The following is a 19,606-nucleotide window of genomic DNA, read 5'->3' as shown; positions in this document are numbered from 1 at the left end:
TTTTTTACAATAGCAGTGAAGGTCAAATTCACAAGTGTGATGATGCAATCCGCTGACTTAATTGATTCACTTTAATCTAAGGGCTACGCGCATAAAATGAATTAGTCATTAATGAATAAATCTTAGCCGTAGGTTAAGGCCCACTGGGTCCCACCAAACTGCCAGTCATTAACAGTTAACCAATGTATATTTCAGAAACTTCGTTCGACTGGACTTTTGCCATTCTAGGGAATCTCATTTCTCTTTATATAATGCAAAAAGTGCGAGACACTTTTTGACATTCAGGCAACGCTTTCAAAAATTCAGGAGATGCGAAAGGCATCAGGATAAAGTATGGGATTGGAATGAAGAATATGCACATCAAATTCGAATGTGAATATCATCTGAACTGGCATCAACTTTATTTTTTGGGGGAAAAAATTGATGGAACGATTGCAGTGAGAGGGGGAAGGAGGGGGCTGGCGAGTCAAGCAAGCGCGTAGTGAGGGTGAACCCTCACCAGAGTTGACGAAGGGGAGTGGGTAGGGGGCGTAGCCCCCTGCTGCCATAGAAAAATGCTTTTTTCAGTGCTTGTACATTCTTCTCTCACGCTTTTTAGGTGTTATAGCAATCTTTCTGGGTGATAAATTTTAGAGTAGTTGCAGGATTCTGGAAAAAAACATTGAGTAACTCAATTTCTTCGATTCTTATAGGCCATTGAGTTTCACTATTCTTCTTCTGCAGATAAATTTGCAGTGAACCTCTTCATATATATATATATAACAAACAAGAAAATTGTCACAACATCTTCTGTACATAGAACGGAACTGTGTACATTAATTTGCGACTTTCTGGAATGAAATAAAATTTGTTTCGTAATTCAATTATCATTGAGGACACTGTTTTTCATGCAACTATGATATTTATGCTTCTGGTGAAGAGAAAAGAGTATTGCGGACAACCCCAGTTGTGAAACGCAAACTGCGCCTCGGCCATTGCTGTGTATACACAGACACATCACCTCTGTCCTTTTCCTCCCTTTCAGTTGAGATTACACACCACTCCAGCTCACCGCGTCGTGTACCGCAATGCAACGTTTCCACTGCTGTAGTTTTATTGTGCTACTGGGTCTTGTATTCACTCATCTCTGTGTGAGCATTTCCCGATGCCATATTGTGGGTTTCGGATAATCGTAATTGCTGAATAGAATTAAACTCTGGTAGCTCGATAATAATTTCGTTAGCATTCGTACAGTGCTCGATTGGAAATAGATTTTCCTTGGCAATACTATTAGACATTTATTTATGAGGGTGAAAATTGGAAAAACAGGAATAGTATCCGATGGTAAGAATAATAGATAGGGCTGCAACAATACAATCACGGCTTATATTCTCTCCACTAGTTCGGATGCTTCTCATTTTATAACGTTGGAGCCCTTGTTCTCACCCAATTGTTAGTTTTTGAAAACTTCCCAACAGATTGTTTTTATTTTTAGGTGGCTGGCTGAAATAGGCTGTTTTTGTCAAACACTCCACCTTCCTTCTCTATAATTGGAGACAACGATGAGGCCCGTGTAGTGGACTTCAGCAACGCATCTCATTATTGCCTTACCGGTCTCTGTCCGTTAATTAAAGGAAAAAATCACAATTCACCTTCAATATAAATTTGAAATTGTATTCTCATCAGGATTCTTTTTCCACGGCAAATACCCAGATCCCCGCTGTTTTCTTATATTCAAGGCAAAACGCGGATAGCTTTATCCAGTGTACGCTCTTATGACTACCTACCCAGCACACCATGAGCAAGAAATATACATGTATACATATATTCTCTCTCATTTCCTTCTGAGTTAAGCGTATTTAAAGCCACAATTCACATTTTCAAGTTTCGCAACTTCTCCTTTCTTAAAATGAAACTTGTAAGTTTGAAATACACTCCAACTCGATTGGAAGGAACAAGCGCACAATTTCATTCAATATATCGCGAAAATCTTATTTCAGGTTTTTTTAATAAAAAAAAATCAGCTGCGAGAAGAAAATAACGTAGCGTGTAGCCATTTGAATTTATACAGTCGTGTAATAATTTTTTACGCTCGTTTTACATCCTCGAAAAATCTTTTCACATACTCCCCTGATATGTGTACAATAGGTGCATATGCTGCCGGGAAAGGGGATGTGAGAATGAATGCGAGTGCTCGTATCTGTTCCGGGCGATGCCGAGGGAGAGCAGAGTTAATGTTGAAAACCGACGATACAGAAACCATTGTGGTTTTTCTCTAGAGAGTCGCATAGAAAAAGAAACAATTTACGATACCTTTCGTCACCTGAAATTTATCAGTTGAACGAAGAAATTTTTCCGCTTGCAATTCAAACGTATTTCACGTGGAGAGAAAAATTCAATAAAAATCACTAGGAAAAAAGCGTGAAAATTATGTTTCGAAACGTAATCCAAGAGCGAAGTGAAATCCAATAAAACATATTGCTTTGAAGTGAAATTGAATGAATCCCCACATAGATTCCAATATGTCTTCCGTAAAATTTCACCAAAGATCGATAATGATTCACCGCTGCCCAGGTAAGAAAAACCAAGGCTGACGACCGAAACAGGCCTGTACACGCCTTGCTTCGACAAGCCTGCGTATCGCAAGCCTCAAACAGGCCTGACCTCATCGTCACAAACGGGCTTGAATCGAGGGCTAGTGATGATCCAATTCTCGAGGGTCATTCCAAGCCTGGCTAAGGCTCTGAAATTTCAGGCTGAAATTATCAAAGCTTCACAAAGGCTAAATCAATCCTCATTTTTCCCTGCTCTTTAGTTATTTATTTTTTATTTATATTGATAAGTATTAACCCTCATGGATTATTTAGGACAAGGATGAGCGATGTAAGGTACCTTGTTCTCAAGATATGAGTGAAATTTCACCAATTAAGAGATTGATTTCGGATTACCTTCTTAAGAATAAAATAATGTACTTATTTGTCCTCTCTTGAATTCCGATGGTAAATTTTGCTAATAAATAAATTCCATCTCATTGGTATCATTACCGTCAATTACCTTTGGAAATTACCCCACCTATGGATCCAAAATTCCTTCAAAGTGACTTTGCAGTTTGTGTGGTTTGTTTACAATGGTGAAGTTGTTTTAATATAAAAATTAATCGAAGTATGAGAATCGAATGTCTCAGTCAATGCCCGCACAGAAAGACGATAGATAGTTCCTTCACTACGGTAGGAGTCAGGCTTAGATCAATTCAATGTTCAAGAATTCTTGGTATTAAAGAAATTTTCGATAAAAGATCCCTACATTTGTCAAATTTATACAGAAACATAGACAAGACAGCTTTTCAATTCCAAATTAATAAAGTAGCTGTGGAATTGTTTTCCCAACGATTAATCGAATCCTATAGATTATATTAGCTGTGTAGTGAGTTGTTTATTGTGCCTCTGTACTAGAAAATCGTTCGTGCTTATCGACTGAGCGCTCAACAAACTCGGGGACCAGAGGTTCGGAAGGTTGTATTGAAATATAAACAAACGTGTATAAGCTCCTGGCGTTCAATACTTCCGCAAACACGTACTGTACATATCATTGTGTTCATTGGCAATTAGGAATAGGCGTATGTGTAATAGGAGTGTGGTCCTGAATTTACTGGGCGTAATTTGATAGATTAGCATCTCTTGACATGATCAATTGATGATGAAAAATTCGAAATAATTCGAGCCATATTTCCAATAGATTTGATTTATTAAGATGTATTTCAGCAATGACAAGGTGTCAGGAGCGGAAAACCCGGTGTGATAATTGAATTACAAAGAGTGTAATAAAAATATCGTAAAATTTGGCTAATTTCAATTAACCACAAAGTCGAAGAAAAAAGTCAATAGAAAGAGAAGGACTGAATAGAGAGGATGATAACGGAGGAGGGGAGGGCGAATGAGAGGGTGGAGGTGCACCAGCCGGCGTCTGTTTTACATAGTTACGATTTCCATTATTTTATTTTCCCGCAAAACTGCCTCGTTCTCCCAACTGCTACGCTCAGAAAGGCTCTTGTGCTTTAGCCTCACAATGTCCTTACCCTTTCTACTTCTTCCATTACTCGATTTTCCTCCCTTCTTTTCATTTTCTTATAATTTTACCATAATATCGAGGCTCTTGCACAGTTGGTTATACAAGACGGTGCCATTTCTTTGCCAAATTTTGTCACAATTTTTAATACTTCAAGCTGAACAACCACTTGCCAACACAAAATGTCAGAGAGAACGCATTTTACAACGTAATGATTCTTTCTCCCCTTGCCGTTTCGTAAGAGCACTTCCGAGCTATTTTCCAACACGCCCCCTCCCCCTCAAATGTATGCCAGGAGTCACCCGGCATAATGTACTGTCTCCTTGTTATTTAACGCACGAAAAACTCTGAATGAGTCTTCCAGACTCTCTCTTTCTCGATATCGTTTTTCTTTCTATTCATGTTTGCTCATTTTTTGTGGCTGAAAAATGTTGAATTAACACCCTCAGGGCTCATGCTCTTTTCTTTGCCACCATGATTATAATTTTTCCCCCCATTTTTTTCAGTTTTTTTCCTTGCCACAGGAATGAGCGAGAAGTGCAACGAAAATGAGTAAAAGAGCAAAATGCCAGAGTTATTGACGAGGAACTTGAGGATTTTTTAATAACACCGAGAAATAAAGAGAAGAAAGTTTTCCCGTTTGAACCTTCAAGGGCTCTTCATTTCTCATCCAACCTGGTGGTGTTTGGCTTTTCTCCTTTATCATTCGACTTATATTTTTCTCTTATATTTTTACTTCGCCGAGTCATCGCATATCTTGTAATAAAGCCAAGAGAGGAGGAGGCGGAGGAGGGCTGAGGTAAGTGCAAGAAACCCACTCCGATGGATCCCTTTGAAATTTCCCACACCGGTCTTCGGCAAAGGCGGCTGCTACGGCATTGGAGTATGATAAAAAAAATTGAAGCAAAGAGAATGCTTGTCCCAGGCGTTCAACGAGATCCTCTTTAGACACGTAGACAGCCCGATAAATGGCAGTGATATCAGCCAATCCAATTTATAACCCTCCCCATTTGGGACATCTGAAATCGAGGTGAAGAAATTCGATTAAATAAAACAAAATAATTTATTACGCTATTGAACCGGCTCACCCTTTTACGTAAATTCTTTCTTTTCAGATGGAATTGCCTTTTCCACGGTCCCAAATGGAAAGAGTTTCGCTTTGCTGACAGCAGGTGTCTTTCTCAATTCACTTTATTCAATTTATTTTCTCTATTAGTAATAAGAATAATTACTAATTATCACCTCAACTATAAATCACCGGCAAAGAACCGCTGTTCTCCTAATTATTCTCAATTTGATTTATAGTGTTGGGCATAATGATTCAATTATTTTTATTCAAGAAATCTTCCAAGATAATCGTCAATTATATTTGGCTAACTGTTAATTTCTCTTAAAATCCATATTATGTTCAGTAGGTTTTTTCCATCATAAAAATCAGATTTTACGCTCAAAAGGATCGTATTTTACGGTTAAAATAAAGAACCAACTCGTAAATTACGTTTATAATTGTCGTAAATTACGATTACGTATAAATGCAATTTACGGGGATTTTGAGTATAGTTAAAGCTTCAACTTCAACCGTAAAACACGTTTCGGAAATCGTAAAAGCCAACTACATAAACGGAATTTACGTTTAGCGTTTCGGGATGTAATCTATTTCGGAATTTCTATTGATCATTTCCCCCTCGAAATGTTGTCCTTTATAAATATTATATTATATGTATAAAAATAGAATATTTGCTCCTGGGGTGACCTAGATAACCCCCAGCAATAAATAGGAAAACTAGCACTTCTCATTCAGCGCCTATGCTGTATCACCCGACCACACACTCAATTTCGTTGAAAAATATCTCTAACACGTAGACTCCTTTTGGCTTTATTTTTTTTGTTTTGTGCATTTCACTTATTATTCTGTATACAGAATGTAAATAATTGGCGGAAAGCTGCGAGCGATGGCCAGTTGTAGGTTCTCGCCAACACTTGTAACGAATTGTGTTGAAATAAAACAAATAATAGAATAGAATATTTGTATTTTTCTACGGATGTAGACTCTGTTTAGCACACCTCTACTAGATATTCTGAAACTCCTGAGGCATCAAAGGAAATATGAAAAATAATTAGCCTAGGATATTTTAACTTATTCTTTGACGTCCGAGCGAAAGCTAAAAATTGGTGACATTTATGCTGAAACATACTCTGACCAATGTATTCGTCAGAGGAAAAATACAAATATTCGAAATTTTCGTTTACGTCTCGAGGTTCTGACAACCAATAACACCACTGCCAGCATTCACGCCGATTCGTGCTGACGTTCCATTATGGTGACAGCATTTGTGGAAGCGAAGATATGAGACGTACGAGTGAAAAAGAGAGAGGAAAAGAAGGTGGGAAAAGTATCCAAGCTCAAACTTGAGTGCTTTTCCTCCATGCTGAAAGTGTGTATGTGTAACTCTGTTGGAATTGATATACGTGCACAGATCTCCACATTACTTTTTCATGGTTGAAAATACCGTGGTGAAATCAGATTTGAAAATCCGGGATAACTACTTGACAGGAGAAATCTTTGGAAACGTATAGGCAAGCGAGAGGAGTCCTTATATCGTTCAATGGCAATGACTATTTAGTAATGACAAGTACTTTCAAGTGCGAGACTGAGTTCTTTCGCTTAGAGTCTGCGTAAAATCCCTCTTGAAGCTAAAAGGTTATCAAACGACTGTTCGATTGTTTGAGGTAGTCGACTCGAATATCAAGGAAAGTCAGAATAATTCCTAATTGTTCATCGGAATGGTTGAAGAGTGTTGAACCTAACCTACAAAATTCAATTCCTCCACCCATTGACCGATGGCAATTGATATATTTAATTAAATATCAGGAGGTCTTTTCAAATCTGCAAGACTCGTTCTCTTTTGATAGTCGTTACAGGCACCGGCTTCACTAGTCGACTCAAGTCTTTGCCACTTCTCGTGAGGAAACACTTCTGCATCGTCATGACGATTTCACCACTTGCCAGTGATATAATCAACAGTGTGTCGTAAGTGGAGACATTCAAAGTGCATAATTTAGGGCGTCTCCAACGGGGCAGGCGTGGTTATTAGTCAACGTTGAATATCATTCGACAAACATTTACTCTTGGAAAATATCTGTTTGTGTGTATACTTGTGAAGGTAGAGGGAGGATGGGGGTTTGCGATGTACAGAGAAAGGGATAACATGTGTGCTGACAGGGGAATTAGGGGGATTCGGAAACCTAAACTAGTTGAAATGCGATGGGTCATGCTGGTATCCGTCAATTCCATGATATTATGGTACTATTATCGAGAGGCCGACGATCAGCTATGCTCAAGCGAATTTGAGCTCTGTGTAGAGGCTTGGCAACTGCTCAAATTGTATTTTTCATATGAACGTTCTGTTTAGGATCTGAAAGGAAGGCATAAGGAAAAAGTCATTCCATTGAAATTATTCGAATACAGGTCTATTGTTGCATTACATTACAAATAGTCACTTCAATTTCCAGATCAATATTTATTATTTATTGTGACAATCCATTATATCACCCGAATTCAATGTAAATACACTTGAAAGTATATTTTATTTTTTATTCATTTTAGGCAATTTTGATAGGCTTTAAATTATCAGTCATTTATTTAGAAAGCAATGAAGGATACACTCATTGAGTTTTTAATTTTAGCAAACATGGAAAAGAGTATAATTTTTCTCGAGTTTACTCAATCATAATGATAAATAGAAATAAAAAACTAGCGTTAAAACACCGTAACGCACTCGAGTTTGCCCGGCATTGCCAATAACTGCAAGTTAACATGTGGACACAGCTCTGCTCTCTAGTCACCAACCCGGTGAAATGTTCTCCGGACATAAAATCTCATTGGACTCCTTGTTTGGATATAGATCTCATCAATTTCAAGAACATAAAGATCCGATAAAGGCCCCCAGAAAATGAATGAAAACTCCTTCATTTACCGCATGAAATGAAAAAATATATTGTCTTTCAAAACGGAAACTCTTTTCATAGATTTTTCGTTGATGATCATATCGACGTCGACTCGGTACCTAAAATAATGGTCGTTGAATTGTGAAAATGGCGCTTTCGATTTCACAAGTGCAGACAAAGGGGTGAAAGATGAATGAGAAATGAGTGAAATGGGAATGATCGAGGGCTGGAAGAAAGAGAGCCTGTTCCAACTTTGTCAAAGGTTCATTTAAATGGGCTTCTTGTTCCGACTTTTGATCTTTGCTTCTCCATCAGACCAATTAATACCGCTAAATCTATAAATGGTGCTCAGCCACTGGCCATGTACTTCCCTCCATCACTCAACGTTCGTGTTGTTTTCGTTCCCTGTCCGTATTCGAAAAGTATATGTAGTTTCGTTGATAATTGTTGCGTGCAGTGTAGTATATCACCACCGGCTTGTCTAACGCACCGAGGGTACTGTGAAGCCACTCATCCGGGTAGGGCGTGTACATTTAAATTTGAGGCTAGCTCGCGTGTCCCGGATAAACCTCGGAATTTTACACGCGAGGTGAATAATATCGAAAGAATTTCTTCCACCTACACCCAAACTTCATACAATGTACAGTATAATGTACTGATCTCTATACTAACTCGATAAACAATCATGCATGTGGTTGACGCTGAGGAGAGATAGTAAACCCGTTTACAGCGCCTCCAAATCCTTGTAAAGAGCTAATGCGGAGGGTACTGCGCATGCGCAACTTTGCACGCATAGCATGAAAAATTGCTAATCCTACATTATAAATTTAGAAAGATTTTGTGCCACTCACGTGAGCGGAAGTATCAGTTTTTCACGATTTTAAAAGAATATGCAAAAATGCATGAAAAAGAAGGAGAAGTTGATGAGATTGATTATCTTCTAGAAACTCAAATCGGCATTCCCTTCCCGATATTTTGCCCATCTTATGTTCAACAGGATGCAAAATTATTTAGATACATTCGAGAGCGATCAATTAACGAAAGATATTGCAGACGATAAATTTTTATCAAAAATGAGCTTCCTTCTGCTTGTTTGTTTTCTTTATGAATTTTATCGTTTCTCCCTGATAGGGAAAATTTGTCATGCTTTATTTGTTCACAACCGGATGAGATATTTCTCACGATAAGGTACATTCTTATGGATATTTCAATGACAATAATTGTCCAGTATTATGTATTCCATGTTGATTGGCACAATTGACATTCAAGTAATTATAATGAAAATTAAATGAAAGCCCAATGAATGGAAATAAAGATTTTCATTCAAAGTCAGGAAGCAAATTATAAGAATAAGTGGTACTCGGCTATGGGCAAAACTGGAAATTAAATTCACCCAAGATTAATGACCGTCGCTGAGCCAGAGAGCCGCGGCTGCGAACATGTGAAATGTAAATTAGTTTGAATTAGGAGCACGGAAAAGGTCATGATGCCAATTAAATATTATAAATATGATAATACTCATTTTCAAGGCATTTTTAATTTTAACGAATGAATTAAGTGCATTCGTTTATTTGTTGAAATATAAAGAACATTTTGTATAGTATAAAGCGGCATGCATGCAGCTATTGTTTGTGTGAAGCTCAGTAACATTCACATCCGGCTATCGGCTCATTCACGGGGCTTTTAACAGACGAATTGAGTGACACTGCTATGACAAATTGTAATCGACCCCCGAGGATTACGAAACTAATTACCATTGCTCATTTGCCGGTGATTAACAAACATCTCTCACCATTGACCAACCAACCATTGGAGGGACAAAAAATAGACTTTTGGATGACCACAAAGCTCTCCAGAATGTTTTTTGGAAGAATCTTGCAACGATTTCCGAAAAATATTCCAAAAATACATATTATTCTACTTAAAAAACAAATAAAGCCGAATAAATTTGGCAAAAACAGTTCATTAATTTCACAACAAAACTTAAAATTCCACTTAGAGTTATCATTTTGTGTTTCATATGGAGAAAAATTTGTGCACCGACGTTACTAGTAAATCACGAGTCAGTATAGTCGAAAACCAAGAGGTTCATTTGTAGTGTCTGCCTTTTTTCCTCATCTCCATTTTTTTTTCTACTCCCAACCTCATGGACCCTATCCGATGTACCCTCGCGCGCGAAGGTTTCGTAATATTTTCTGGTCACGTACTGGGTATGCATGAACTTTAAAAAGTCGCGCTTTCGTGCTTACGGAATATTAAAGCCATTCATATTTACTGGAGGACTAGATATCTGTAGGCACGTAATAACACATTTTCCATTCTTTCTACATATATATTCCATTTCAGTACATATTTTATTCCCCATTTTATATCCACCTTCAATTGCAGTGACTAATAAACGAGAGTATTCTAGATAGCATGCGGTGAGCACTCGTGAGAGAGTGTTCATATATTTACAATCGATTTTTTTTTCTATCTGTAGAAATTTTGGCAGTTGAAATGTGTTATCAGAGCGTCACTAATGGGCCTTCCGAATGCATTAAAGCTGAAAGTAGAATGAATGTTTCACCTGTGTGAATAAATATAAAACATGTTTATTTTCGTGGGAAAAATATTTAAGTTTTTTTTCGATCAGAATAGGAAAAATGAGTGCTTATTATAATAATCTAAGGAAAAGTCCAAAATTATGTCATGGCGAATGAAAAATATTACAAGAGCTGGCGCATAGAGACTGTCTAGAAGAATAAGTCTTTTTTTCCAGCCCAACATTCCGCAAGGAATCATCAATAGTTGCAATCGTTTTTTATATTAACATTAGACGGATTTAATTATATTTCAAAGGTCACGATGATATTCTTTCACATGTTCATATGAAAATAGATTAATTCCCGCACTCGGGAATCACGGAACTGTGTTCGTGTATTTTTGGTTGAGCTACCCAGGTAGGAAATGCCAATGTCCACGAAACGGGCCAGGTCTGGCACGAGACTGGCTTGCCAGATCTGGGCCACCAAGCTTGGCCCGAGGCATGGCCAGACCGGCAAAGAGCATGGCTTGCCAGGCTTGGGTCACTAAGCTTGGCCCGTGGTATGGCCAGACTGGCAAAGAGCACGGTTTGCCGGGCTTGGGCAACCACGCTTGACCCGAGGTATGGCCAGACTGGTAAAGAGCATGGCTTGCCAGGCTTGGGTCACCAAGCTTGCCCCGAGACATGGCCAGGCAGACAAGGGGCATGGTTTGCCAGGCTTGGGTCCCATATGGAACAGCATTCCAAAAATTGAATTCTCATGGGGAATGTTCCTTCACTAAATTTTTCGTCCTTTGATTCTCCTTCTTCCGAAGGTACCATTATTTCTTCTGAACATACTATTTCAGGGGAAAATATGCGTGGATATCACCGTATACCACACATTCTATGACAACAGCCCGTAAGATGGCGTGTTGAGTAGTCTGATTGTGGCAGTAGACATGAGTGTCGTGTGCGGCAATTTATTATTTTAATATTACTCTTTTACTATTGTAATATGTCTCAGAGTTCATATTCACGGGTTAAAAAATACAGACATTTTCATCAACTGAAGAAAAAAGAATCTGTAAACGTAGAAGGCGCTAAAGAAAAAACTCCGGATTACAGTGAACGCAATAATGCCGATGAGGAAGAGGTTAGTTTGCCAACAGCCAATGAAATAACTATCCGTAGTGGATCTATTGTGGATCAAATTAGTGGAGATGTCGATGTTCGACATCTCGATGATAATGCTAGTGCTTGTGGTGATAGTTGGTCGGGTGGTGATGGTGATTGTGGCTCGTATAAGCATCTTAATGATTGCATCAGTGAATCCAATAGCAGCGTTGGAGACAGGGATGAACCAATTCTTGGGGGCTCAGGTTGTGATGGTGATTCAGATGACATTGACAATGATTTCAACAAAGTATTCACTGACAGCATTGGAGACAAGAATACACAAACTCTGGACAAATTGGAACCGCGGGGAATGGAGCAAAAAATTAATCAATGGGCAGTGAAATTCAGAAGAGCTACAACAGCAGAAGCAATCGATGAATTGTTAGCCATTTTAAGAAGTGAAGGTTACACATCAATACCCAAGACTACACGGCAGCTTTTGCAAACTCCCCATTGCAGACACCTAACAACCATGAGAGGAGTTCATGAGATTCCAGGTGAATTCATTTATTTGGGAATCGCCTCGGGACTCAGAAAAATAATTTCAACTCAAATTTATCGAGAAAACGACATTTCTCTTCTGGTTCATATTGACGGTATGCAGGTATACCGGAATGCTAAGAAGGAAATTTGGCCAATTTCAATAAAAATACAGCATCCAAATTACACTACCAAACCCTTTGCTGCCGCGATTTATTGTGGGGATGGGAAACCATTATCAGCCACAGAATTCATGACTGATTTTGTTGAAGAGGCCAATGAACTCCAAGAAAATGGTTTGCGCATTGATGACAAGGTTTTTGAGGTGAAAATTGTAGCAATAGTGGCTGATTCGCCAGCTCGAGCATTCATTTGCTGCCACAAAGCTCCTGGAGCCTTCTATGCCTGTGGAAGGTGTTTCACCAAGGGCATTACAGTAGGTTGTGGAAGACGAGGAAAACGCATATATCCAGTGACCAATGCAAATTTACGCACTAAAGTATCCTACGAGACGCGAGTTCAACCAGAACATCATTATGAAGGTTCTGTGTCCCCGCTGCTCTCTTTGGATAGATTCGATCTGACAAAACAAGTGCCATTAGATTTAATGCATTTATTCTATTCTGGTAATATGAAATGGCTGCTGGATAAATGGCTAACGAGAAGTTCAGCCCAGAGGATCAAATTAGCTGATGTTCGTCGGCTTGATGGTATTATGAGGTCATTAAAAGCCGATATCCCTATTGAATTTCAAAGGAAAGAATTTGATGTGAATAATATCTCAAGATGGAAAGCATCACAATTCAAGTTTTTCCTTAATTATTGTGGTATCGTCGTGTTACAAGATTTCTTACCGAAACCTTTACGTTGTCATTTCTCATTATTTGTCTTTGCTAGCAGAATTTTAAACAGTAAGGAATTCGTTAAGGATTTGAGTGAATATGCTGGATCTCTGCTAAAAATTTGTTTCGAGACGTTACCTGATGTTTATAATGATGAAGGGGCTCAAGTTCTCAGTTGGCATAGTATCATCCACGTTGCTAATGATGCCCAATACTTTAAAATTCCTCTGAATGAGCTCTCAGCGTTTTGGGGAGAGAGTTACATTGGTTTATTTAAAAAACTCGTTCATTCTTCGATAAAACCACTCACACAAATTATCAACAGACTAACTGAGATGGAGTCTGGAGGAACCATGGTAATTAATCAGAAACACATACTGAGTGATTGGGTTATCGCGAGAAAGCCTACAACGATGATAATTGATGGGGAAATTCATTTAACATCAAATATGATCAACATCAATGGTCTAACCTTGACGACAAGTCATCCAAATAACGTGGTACTCCTAGATATTGAGAAAGTTTTCGTAATTTCACAAATTCTCGTTAAATCAGGAAAATCCAAAATTTGTGATGATCTTACTGGTATATATATTTTCGGACACCAGGAAAGTAGTAGGGAAGAGGCGTTTAGTTATCCAGACTTTTCCAGTCGAGTAGGAATATTCTACATTAAGTCCTGGGCAGCTGAAATGACATGTAAGAAGGCACACAAAATTAAACACAAATGTGCTTTATTAAATGTAACTGGACGACAATACGCCATATCCCTCCTCCACTAGAAAATAACGTAAAAATTGTTCGCATTGTGAAATGCAGTTTTTTTTTGGTAAGAGGGTATATGAATGAGGGTATATGTTTTAGTTGAACTCGTGATTAAAATTGTGGAAGAAACAAACAATTTTATGTTTTAAATCAACAATCGACATGAAAATCCGATCATCGAGGTCGTTAGAAAATTTCAATAGTGGAGTCGTTACATGCAAGTGGGACATAAATCGGTTAGATCTGGCGTCCGTGTACATAACCTTTCATAATTGCTCGTATCATCCGTTTATCGGGCTTTTTGTCTCAAATTCGGATTTCACCAACTAAGTTGACGGTAAATTACAAGAAGTGAGAATTTAATGTGAATTAAATGTGTGTTAAGTGTTTGACAGATATTTGTGATATAATCGTTTTGAAGGAATAGTGGCGCTAAAAAAGAAGCATCAGTGGGGTGATGACAAAAAACCGTTCAAAACACATGGAAATAGAAACGCAATTTTTTCTGTTAAATAATAAGCTATATGCATCATTCTGCAAAGTTATCAGTTTATATGAAACTACTCGAAAACACCAGGTTCAATTGTACGAATCGTGATTTTTTTTCATAACCTAAAATGTCGGAAACCTCACATCCATCTCGCGATCCAAAAAATCTCAGCGAACCATTCGCAGTCATCGAATTTCTCGAGAAAAACGAAAAAGGGCTACCATGCATTGATTTGGTGCCGAAAAAATGGTTTAATAGTGCAGAAGAAGACACCTGTAAATTCCCACCGACAACTGAATATCATCTACTTGACGACTACTTGGAAAAATTGCACTCGCCCAAGGACTCTTGGCAAAGTTATCCATTTTGCTTCATCACCGGAGCAGGTACAAAAATTGAAATGACTCCACTTATAACTTGATGAATTGCTCGATGGGTTCATTTCAATATTAAAGGATCATATGTTGATTGTGTTCAGCTGATTTGGATCAGGGTCGCAGAAGATTAAAAAAGGCCCAAGTAACTCTCAACTGTGAGACAACCGATGGTGAAAATGATCGAAAGGGGGGGAGGTCCGAAACTTCCTCGAAAGCAAAAATTTCAGCAAAACCCTTAACTGCATCAAAGTCTCAACTAAACAACATCTTTAGTACTAAAATCCCGATTCCACCTAGAAATCAAACTCCAAAGTCTGGTAAGTCCTGTTAATATGAAGTAAAAGTCAATTATCAACAATTATAACCACTCTTAACCCCAATTATTCATCCCCAATTTATTCAACTCTCGTATTTAACATCAAAAGACCCATCGTTCCCTAAATTGGGAATTAGATTGACCGAATTTTTGAAATCTTTTACAAAATAAATATTAATTATGTATCTGTGCAGTCATTACATGTGTATTTGTCTCGAAACATCGTTTTAAGAGAGAATCGCATTGAATGATTTTATAAGAAAATTTTTATTATGTTGTGGTCGAAAAATATTAGGTTATTTTTTTTTATTGCAATTCTTTACTCATCAAAAAATTGAGTCGCTAACAGAAATCACTACGTGCGAACAAGATAAAGTGGAAAATTTATGATTTACACTTGATATGATTGTTTATACATAAAAGCATTGGAATGTTGAGGGGACGAGAAACGTTCCATTTTTCCCCACCATCTCTTATGTAGGAAAGCATTATAATTCTGTTGTGAAGAGGTAAATCAAAGTGAACATCTACGGAAAATGGTAAAATTTTGATAGAAACCTTTTTTGTAGGAGCGATAGGTTCTACAAAAAAAATATTTTTTCAAATGCATGCATTCTTTCCCCACTTTGAAATAGCTATAAAAAACAAAGGCTGGAGACAACTTACGTTGTGTTACTACTTCACTACAAACTTGTAAAATTTCGTAGGTATACAAGCAAAACCAAAGACAAGATTTCAAAGCATTTACCAGAGTGGATCTGACTCTGAAGACGAAAATCATGATTGTCTTATAGCTAATCCTGAGGAGATTCGAGCCTCAAAGGCTCAAAATAATTCTGGCTTTTTGCAAATGTCGAGTAAATCGCGATCTGTACCAACAGGTAATAAATCAATTTTGAGGTAATATGGGACTGTAGCACGTAATTCTAAGTTCGTGTTAATTAAATGATCCGGTCAGGGATAAATCATCATTTTCAATAATTTCCAGGTGCATGTTTATCATTTAAACAGCGGTCAAGGAAGAATATTACTTTGCTTAAAGACGTCGAAACTGATGAATCTGAGAGCAATGATTCCTCCGATGGAATTCTGCAGTCACCTACAAAATCGATGGACTCAGCGAGAAATACAAGAAAAGAACTTCATTTGACACCTCCTTCACCACTAGTCCATAACGCTTCAGGTAAAATCGGCTCGGATATTCCATGACCAATCATCGGCCAAGTTCCTCCCGCATGAAAAAATTTATATTTATAAATATTTGAAAATGGTCCAATTTATATTTTGAACATTCTTTACAAAATTCGGAACTTATATAGAATTAGATTATATTATATATTTTTGGTGGGGGCTTGGGTAGTTTTTTTTTCATCTGATGCTGCTACCCATCAATTTATATCGTTTGGTCCTCCTTTAATTTCATAAGGTAACCGAAAAAGGCGTGCATCGTCTACTACACGCGCTGAAGACGGATTGAATTCGATTGTGAGCCCAGGAACTCCAAAAACTTCACGATCAATGATGGTACCCCCTGCTAAGATGCCAAAAATGCTGGGACCACAAAACCAGTTGTCATCTAGTCATTATGCTGATAATGAACGTCGAATCCTGAACTCCCTTCGAGATTACTTTGATCAGCAATTAGATGAAAAGCTCGAAAATTTAAGACGCAGGATGGCTTACGATTTAAAGCAGTCTATGAATGAGCTCAAGACCACAATCATTGGCACTAATCTAGCCCCAGCTTCTGGTCCTAGCTTGCTTGAAATACAGAAGCAGATGTCTACGCCACTACCATTTGAAATGGATGATAAGTTCCAGGAATACGAAGCGATATTGACAACGGACCCAAATCTCGTAGAAACACTGGTAATATATCTGAAATTGATCGTTTTTCTTCTTTTTTATGTAAAATCAATAAATTGGGCGGTGACACATGCACTGGGTTCGTTTTCTGGTGATGAAAAAATCTTTCATCACCGGGACTCAAGTCTACGTCACTGGAACGCTTTGGTTATAGAACCAACCCGCTGGCGATGAGCCCAAAGATGTCTTCTCATGTTCATAAATTCAAAAAAATTTCCCTTCTTTTATTTTTAGTGATTATTCATGAGAGTTTTGATAAGCAATAAAAAAGAGATGAAAATATGTGTTTCCACTATCCTATCTGCGGTTCTGAGGAAGACAGTGTCACTGCACTATTCTGGTTACGGAAAGGAAGCTGGCGGAAAGAAAAAGAAAAATTTTTATAACACTACAGTATGCAAAGTACTGATTGATGTGATAATTGAGGTAATAGGATCCAGCACTGATGAGAAGAAGATAATGTCAGAAGTAAGTACTTGGTTGTCACGTTCTGGCGATCGAGAGGGTGGGCGTAAGGAACGACAACGCGGGTCAAGTCATCATAACGAGAATAATTCAGTTTGTTCCTTTGATACCAATCGATAATACTTCATTTTTCCGGGATAAATGGAATTGTAAAATCACTGTGTTAATATGACTCCATTAGTTCATTTTCGTAATTGTATTAGTTGTGATATTCTTGATAAAAGGTACGATTAATAGGAAAAGTTTATATTATCAATATATTTTTATCGCGAGGCGTTTCATTGGGCAGAATATATATTAATATATGAATATTGTTTAGTATTCGGCTGTCATTGAAGTATTAATTATATTTATTATATTTCTCCTGGCGAGGTCGGAAATCCAGAAGATGGAAATAACAATTGGAAAATGTGATGTATCTTAGCATAATAAAGTATTTTCTATGTCATTTCCTCATAAGTTAGATCACGGGAATAAATATCCGTTGTTGGTTCAGGGATTAAATATTATGTCCAAAAGTTTAAAGGGAAAAATAATAAGTGGATTTTTAATTTTTAAGAAAAATTCTAATGAAAGTAATTTCAGCCATTGAGAGCTGTTTTCAGTATTTGGTGATTCAAGTCAAATAATATTTATAAGGTTGAAGTTTCACAATCGGACTGCGTCCATATTCCCCAAAGATTTCAAATTTAAGGGTTGAAATTAATTAGTTATATGTAATCCTATCCAAGACTTTTTTATATTTCTAAGTTTGTTTGAAAGAGTGAATATAATAAGCAATATTATATAGAACTAGCACACAATCAATGCAACTAAATATCATTCTGTGTTCCGGAGTTGCAGATGGAGAAGACATTATTGTAAAAAAAGGATGTCTTTCCGAGATGAAAAAATAATTCTTATCAGGATAATTCGTATCAGCAATTGTCTATGGATATAAGAATTAATTCTTATCATCCATAGCGGAATAAATTATCCATAATATTGCTATTATAATGACTGTTTTCATGCTTGAATTGAAGCACGATAATTTATCAATTCTAAACTACTAATTTAAAAAATAACATTGGTGCGTTATTTTGTTGGATATTTTGTTAATACAATCTTCGAATTCTGAAGACTGACTGCTAATATTATTAGATTGTAAGAGAGAGTTTATTAAGACTTAATATGGTATGTCGTATTAAATTTCGGATTCAAATGATCTACGTAGATTATTTATTTTAAAAGCGGATGAAAATAATCCACAAAAGATTTTTCTACAATTTATACCTGCAATCATTTTTTTGAGTTTTCATATTCTGTTCGCGGAAAAATCTCATAGTTGTGATTATCTTTCATGAAAATTGGAGATACAAACACTGCATATCTTTAACTGTTCAACCAAAATCGGATGAAAACATGTACTATGTCGATAGGAGGAAAAAAGTTTTTGATTGGCTGAGTTTTTTTGTCAATAGATTTAATAAATTTAAATATAAGTTTTGTCACATAATAAAACTGTTTTCTGTATAATGTTGAAGGTAATAAATACATGTCTGCTTATCAGATATACCGTTCATATATTTATTGGTGATTCTGAACCCAATACAGGCAACGGTTGGAGCCTGGCCACAGCTCTGGTCGTAAATCTGGGCCAATTTCGGGCCGAATGGTCAGCCCAGAATGCGGCCAAAGTTCGGCAATAGGTCTGGGCCAATTTCGGGCCGAATGGTAAGCCCAGAGTGCGGCCAAAGTTCGGCAACAGGCCTGGGCCAATTTCGGGCCGAATGGTAAGCCCAGAGTGCGGCCAAAGTACGGCGACCGAAGTCTGGCCAAAGTTCGGTCCCAGGCCTGGCCCCGTGTTATCATCCCAGGGTCTAGCCAAGTTCGGCGCGAGTTTGGCTGGAGCCCGGGTGCCGAGCTACGGCAGCTCGGCGGCCGTGCTTGTACCAAGGTTGGCCCATTCGTTTTTTCCTACCTGGGTATGTCTCTTCATGCACCGAAAGAAATTTTAGATTTGGAGCCCCTCCTCCTGGCTGCTTTCCCACACGTTTCTCCTCCCATGATTATCATTCAAAAATATCAAAATGAAATATTGCTTTAAAATTACAATAAGCGGATAGCTGAAAACAATCCATCATGTTTTTTAATTTTTTGTGTCCGATAATGACTAACTCTATTGGCATAGTAAGTTTTCAAATAATATACCGGTTCTGTACAGTCTTCTTTTTATCAATAAAATGCAGGTATAGTTATCGGGAATGTAAATATTATTCCTGATAGGATATTGACTCCGAAAATATCCAATGGACAAGTAAATTCGCGAGAGAATCATTGAATAGCTTG

The 19,606-nt window shown here is 37.6% G+C and overlaps 1 protein-coding gene across 3 annotated transcripts; it reads left to right on the top strand.

Moving 5' to 3' along the window:
* The first annotated feature begins 14,381 nt into the window (after positions 1–14,381).
* On the top strand, positions 14,382–18,826 carry LOC135169445 (uncharacterized). Of its 3 annotated transcripts, XM_064134482.1 has the most exons (6): positions 14,382–14,640; positions 14,733–14,948; positions 15,655–15,828; positions 15,936–16,130; positions 16,374–16,816; positions 17,048–18,826. In XM_064134482.1, the coding sequence occupies exons 1-6, from the start codon at positions 14,382–14,384 to the stop codon at positions 17,048–17,050; spliced, it is 1,290 nt and encodes a 429-aa protein (XP_063990552.1). In that variant the 3' UTR covers positions 17,051–18,826. The 3 variants fall into 3 exon arrangements, with proteins under 3 accessions (XP_063990552.1, XP_063990551.1, XP_063990553.1); XM_064134481.1 differs by lacking the exon at positions 17,048–18,826 and having other exon boundaries at positions 16,374–17,041; XM_064134483.1 differs by lacking the exons at positions 15,655–15,828; positions 17,048–18,826 and having other exon boundaries at positions 16,374–17,041.
* Positions 18,827–19,606: the final 780 nt, after the last annotated feature.

Source organism: Diachasmimorpha longicaudata, chromosome 15 (assembly GCF_034640455.1).
Source record: "Diachasmimorpha longicaudata isolate KC_UGA_2023 chromosome 15, iyDiaLong2, whole genome shotgun sequence".
NCBI classification, from domain to species: domain Eukaryota; kingdom Metazoa; phylum Arthropoda; class Insecta; order Hymenoptera; family Braconidae; genus Diachasmimorpha; species Diachasmimorpha longicaudata.
The sequence above is the reverse complement of the archived record's forward strand: the minus strand, read 5'-3'. Positions and strand labels throughout refer to the sequence as shown.